Source organism: Zea mays, chromosome 8 (genome assembly GCF_902167145.1).
Source record: "Zea mays cultivar B73 chromosome 8, Zm-B73-REFERENCE-NAM-5.0, whole genome shotgun sequence".
Classification (NCBI taxonomy): domain Eukaryota; kingdom Viridiplantae; phylum Streptophyta; class Magnoliopsida; order Poales; family Poaceae; genus Zea; species Zea mays.
The window spans coordinates 174,117,451-174,123,450 of NC_050103.1; the positions used below are offsets into that span (position 1 = coordinate 174,117,451).

The following is a 6,000-nucleotide window of genomic DNA, read 5'->3' on the forward strand; positions in this document are numbered from 1 at the left end:
CGTTGCGTGGGCCATGTTTTCATGTGGTGGGCTAAACTGAACCTACGAGTACACAAAAGGCATCAGTCCAACCATCTCGCTGCACGCCGGTGTTGTCCGATGAACCCGTAACGCAAAATGGAAAACAGAATTCGAAGTTGAGCACGTTGCGATAAGACATGCGGTTTCGAACGGATTCCGTTTCCATTTTACCAATACCATTGCAGCAACCAAAGCAATAATCTAGATAGTACTTGCTATCAGACAAGGGCACACCAAAGTCTTAGATAAAAAACAAAGGGACGTACAGGCAGGCGCATCGCGCACATGCGTGGGGTGGCGACTATTGTGTGTGTGTGTGTGTGATCGGCCAAGGTAGTGCGGGAGCAAAAGCGAACAAAAGAGGAGGTACCGAGCGAGGTTTACGATCGTTTTCTAAGCTCGAGAAAGGCGACAACTCCGGTCTCCTGTCATGTGCCTAGATCGCCGTAACCAAAAAGCTGGCTGCTAATAACCTCTCCTAGGTCTGCGCCATGGTTAAGCCAGCGGGCTTCAGTAATCCTTATCCACCCGTGTGTCTGTCTTTCTCTCAGCCTAGTACGTAGGACAGATCGTCTGGTGTTTCATTCCCTCCTTTGGCTAGCTGTTAGGAAACTTACCGGTTAACCCCTAAGCATGTGGGGGCTGGGAAATGGGGGTAGAAAGGAAAAGCTAAGCTCGGAAAAGCGCAGCTTGCCTCCTCAACACCCTTGTCAACAAAAGCTACTTAGAGCATGATGCTGAAGCTTTTCTAACTGCTTTGACAGGATAAGGTGAAATTGAACTGGAATCAGAAATCCATGGTGAATCTTTTCTCCTTCCATTCCAGTCGAAGTCTTCTCTCATGGGCATTCTTGTACCGGGCTATCTTCCCAAAAAAATGTGCCTGCCGCCTGCCGGGCTAGTAAGAGAATTATAGTAGTAGTAGTAGTTAATAATGGAGCCAATTACTTGCACTACTTCAATGTCCATGCCTAGGCATCGGCATCCTTGGCCGTTTGCTAGCTGCGTCTTGCAAAGCGATGTGTTTTTACTACGCGCGTGCAGCTTATGCTATGCATGCCCACATAATCGGTTTCAGATCAGGCAAATCCCGGTAGGACGGACGCTCGGACAGGCAACCTGTAGATTATTGCAGGGTATGTGTGTGTGTGTGTGGGAGAAAGAGAGGAACTGGATGAGCGAGCAAAGCTGTACTAAAGCTGAGAATATATATGACCGCAGTGCTTGTACTAAAGCTGTACTTTGTGGGACTAGTAGGCGTCTGCAATCAGTTGCAATTCTGTATGTTTTTTTCTTCTTCTGATAATAAGAGCTTCAGCTACGATTACCATATGAATGCGTCTGCATGATTCTGAGGGGTGTTCACTGTTTCTCGCACTCGCAGTCTGGCATCATCGACTCATTCGTATGCCTCTGACAGAAGGCGCTCAATAAGAAGAACATGGAGTCAGCTAGGCATGCGTCGATAGGAAGAGTAAAACCAGCTAAATATGATGAGAGTGGCAGTGAGGTTGCAAGGCCATCAAACTGATGTTACTGCGCGTCAGGGCAAATCCCCACACCATCCCGTTTGCGCTCAGAGATTACCTGCAAAGAGACAAGCAATAGCCGTCAGGGCAAATCCCCACACCATCGCATTTGCGAACGCGTACGACGAACCCAAGAACGGCAGAACTACTACACAAAGCAAAAGGAGACAAGGAGCTATAGAGAGAAGTTGGAGAGAGAGATATCGAGAGAGGAAGAAGAAGCAAGCGAGGAGAATGGTGAGAGAGCCCGCAAGACGGCAAGAGCCAAAAGGCTTGGCCCCGCCGGGGCCCGTGATTCTTTCTTTGCCTTTAACTTTCACTTTCCTCTCCCTCCTCGCTCTTTTCACCCTTTTACCCTGTCCGATACGCCTCTCTACTTAAAACCGAGACCTGGCGCACCGGCAGCTCCCTCCTCACGCACCAGCACGAGCGCAATGGCGCAACTGTACTAGCTAGCCGCACAGTGACATCAGAGGTGTGTGGGTGTGGGGGGGCGGGGTGGGGTGGGGAGTGACACCCGGGGGCCGATGACGACGCTGCACATGGACCCGCCGGCGCCGCCCGCGCGCCGCTCAGTGTCGACCAGCTGCGACCTGCACCCGGGCGAGACGTTCACCGGCTTCTGCGCCGCGTGCCTGCGCGAGCGCCTCCACGGTCTCGAGGCGTCCGCCGCCGCCGCCTCCGCGCCGGGGCGCAAGTCCACATCGGCCATCCGGTCCCTGTTCGCCAGGCCGTTCGCCGCCGGCAGCTCGTCTGCGTCCGGCCCCGCGCAGCCGCCGGACCTCCGGCGCTGCAAGTCGTTCTCGTGCGGCCGCGGCGGCGACGCTCTGGCCGCGGCGGAGGTCGCCAGGGCGGACGAGCCGCAGCGGCATTCGTGTGACGTGCGGGGGCGCAGCACGCTGTGGGCGCTGTTCCACCAGGACGACCGTGACCGCGTCCGCGACGGCACGGCGTTCCGCGCATTCCCAGCCTCCTCATCCACCGCCATGGCTGCGCTCGCCGTCGACGCGGCACCGTGCATCCCTGACGATTTCTTGGACGAAGACATCCCAGTGGTCATGGAGCCCGACGAGATAGTCCCGGTGGTCGAGGAGGGCCCTGCCGTCGTCCCGATGGACATTTCCGGCGAGGTGGCAGCCGAGAGCAATGCGGCGGCCCAGGGAGGTAAGGCCATCAAGGACCACATCGATCTGGAGTCGGCGGAGAACAAGAAGGCTTCGCCCAAAGACCTGAAAGAGATCGCCGGGAGCTTCTGGGCCGCCTCCGTGTTCAGCAAGAAGTGGCACAAGTGGCGCCGCAAGCAGAAGCTCAAGAAGGAGGCTACCTTGAGCAAGGGCGCGGCAGCGGCAATGCCCCCTCCGGAGAAGCGCTCTAAAGCGTCGTTCTTTGGCCGGAGCCGCCTCCGTGGGGAGGCAGGCACCGAGCTCGCCGGTGGGCGGCGCTCGTGCGACACCGACCCGCGTTTCTCCCTGGACGCCTCGCGCATGTCCATCGATGACGCCGGCTTCTCGTGGGACGAGCCCCGCGCGTCGTGGGATGGATACCTGTTCGGCGCCGGCGCCGGCGCCGGCATTGGCCTCGGGCGCGCGCCTCCGCCGCTCTCCCGCCTCCCTCCCATCCTGTCCGTCCTGGAGGACACACCGGCCGACATCGTCGAGCGCTCCGACGGCCAAATCCCTGTGGAAGACGACTTCGACCCCGAGCCGCCAGGTGGGTCCTTGCAGACCAGAGACTACTACCTGGACTCCTCCAGCCGCAGGCGGCGGAGCCTGGAACGATCAAGCTCCGTACGCAGGCCGTCATTCGAGGTGACGGATCCAAGGCCTATGGCGCCCGCGGTAATAAATGGGAGGGTGTCCCCAGTTGGCGGTTCAGAGTTCTACCACTTCCACCACGCGGAGGACTTGCTCGACCGCGGCTTCAGCTCCAACTCCCTCATCGAGGACATCTCCGCGAGCCTGGAGGCGGCGCTGTCCGGGTCCGGCCCCGCCAAGAAGCCACGGCGGTGGCGCAAGGCGTGGAGCCTCTGGGGGCTCATCCACCGCCGCGCCGCCGGGCGCAGGGGCGGGGGCCCGTCGGACATCGCCGACCGCTCCTTCTCCGAGCCGTGGCCGGACCTGCGCGTCCGCGGAGCCAACCCCAAGGTGCAGCGGTGCAACAGCAGCCTGAGCGCGCGCAGCTCGTTCAGCAGCAACAGCGGCGGGCTCGGCAGCTCCAGGCGCAGCAGCAGCTACGTGGACGCCAGCGTGAGGCGGAGGGAGGAGCCGCACGCGCAGCTGGAGCGGAACCGCAGCGCGCGCTACTCGCCCGGGCGCGCCGCCACGGCGGACAACGGCATGCTGCGTTTCTACCTGACGCCGATGCGGAGCGGCACTGGGCGGCCACGCGGAGCCGGCCTGCCGACCAAGGCCGGCAGCGTGCTCCGCCTGTACTAGGAGGCGCCAGGTTCTTTTGTCTAATCTGCATGTTCCTCGTCTGGGGTTCGTTCTTGTGCCATAAATCTTGGTGTATTGTAATGTAATCTGTCGTTCTTGTTCATTTTGGGGATTGGACATCATCTCGCATGTCCAGTCCAGTCAAGTCACGAGGGTTTCTTTTCCTTCCGTGAGTTATTTGTGGTTCCATCAGCATATATGGTTCGACCTAAATTTGGAGGGAAACACGTTCTAATCCTGCTGTCGGGCCTCTCTAGTGTCTCTTTCCAGACACAAGGACCACTTTGTGTCAACTCTCCATGCTCTTTTGGACCGTGGGGAGAGACGGAGGCACGACAACACAAGGCGGAGGCCAAGAGGTTTGACACGGCCATGGCTGGCCGGTCTCGCCTCGCGCGGCTCCGGCTCCGGCTCCGACACCGGTGGTACTAGGCTCGGGCCCGTCCACTGCACGTGATTGGTCCTTAAAGGAGGTCGTGCTTGCCGCCGCCTCGGAAACCGTTAAAGGCATTCCTCCTCCGGCTCCGGCTGGCCCGCGGCCGCCCTTGTTTCCCCATCGTTTTGCTGGTTATCTGCCATTCCCTGCTGGTCTTGCGTCGCACTGCCACTGGCACCGGCCGTGGCAGCACTGCAGGTGCAGCACAATGGCGTTGGGCCGGGCCACAGCACGGATCCATTTGTATTCTGAGCGTGCGCGTCTCGACTGTGGGGTGTAGTGTTGTGCCAGATTCAGGGTTCAGACAGAGACAGATGTTCGTGTCCACCAAGTGATTTTCTTTCTTTCTTTTTTTTTCCCTTTCCCGTTCAACGAACTTTGTAAAATTAGGCAATCAAGAACTGATCTTCCGAGGGATAAATTTGCCAGTTAGGAAAATAAGAAGTAAACTTTGTAAAACTAGGCGATCGAGAACTAACCTCGATGAATAAGGTACACCTTTTTCGAAAAAAAAAAACATAACTTGATCTTCTAGTTTAAGCGGTACCTAGAAGTACCAAGTGGCTGAGAGGTGCTACAACGTTGTGTATGTAATGGCTTATGGATAAACTAAGACTTGGATGAAACACCCATTTTTAATAAAAAAAGGTTTTGTTTTATTATTTCATATAGTCTTAATTTCGAGAATCATGGAGAATTGACACTGTGCAAAAAAATCACTTATATTTTTCTTTAAAAAATGTTGTCACATCATAAAAAATAAAAAAAACTCTTATGCGATGGTTTATCAAGTGTAAATAAAAACCCTCGCATTTGTAGCCTTTTCTAGCTCTCTATTACCAAGGTACAATCATTTCATATTAGGATAATCTTAGGAGGAGTATTTAGTTAATTTTCTTAGAGCATTCTCGCCGAGTGTTTCACGAGAGTTTTATTCTCAATGTTGTGTCATGTCAATGATTTAGATGATGTAACGAATGATTAATGGATAAAAAATAAAGATTTATGAGGATGAAACCATATCTATAATATTACCTAGATATAGTATCTCTTTCATGTTATTTATTATGAAATCGCACTGAATAAAACTCTCTTCCATGATAGACTATTTCAACCAAGATTTCATTTTGGAAACACAAATAAGAAACCTAACTAACACCAACACTGAGAATGATCTTAGAATATGGAAGTACCCTTATTTTATGGCTAAGTGAGTAATGTTGTAATTTTAGAGAAATAAGTGACATGCTTCCATCATATTTAAATATATTAAATATTTTAATTCTAAATAAAACAGGCATAAAACTCAGATAAATGTTATATATAATTATAACAACAACGAACAGTGGCAACTCCATTAAATGGAAACATGAAACATAGCTACTCAGATCCATTTATAAATTAAACATGGCTTGTAGATGAAAAAGGCAGATTAAACACATAAACATAATTGTTTATATTAAGATATTGCTCACAAAATAGCGGGTTGCTGCACTAGACAGCCTTCCAGCGCTAAGTGGTGATCAGAGATCTTCGACTAACGTGACAGTCCTACCTTACCAAATCAGGGTTTTAGAAC

General features: G+C 53.4%; 1 protein-coding gene across 1 annotated transcript; it reads left to right on the forward strand.

Moving 5' to 3' along the window:
• Positions 1–2,587: 2,587 nt before the first annotated feature.
• On the forward strand, positions 2,588–4,226 carry LOC100217015 (uncharacterized). Its single transcript, NM_001143391.2, has one exon. The coding sequence runs from the start codon at positions 2,609–2,611 to the stop codon at positions 3,983–3,985; it is 1,377 nt and encodes a 458-aa protein (NP_001136863.2). The 5' UTR covers positions 2,588–2,608; the 3' UTR covers positions 3,986–4,226.
• Positions 4,227–6,000: the final 1,774 nt, after the last annotated feature.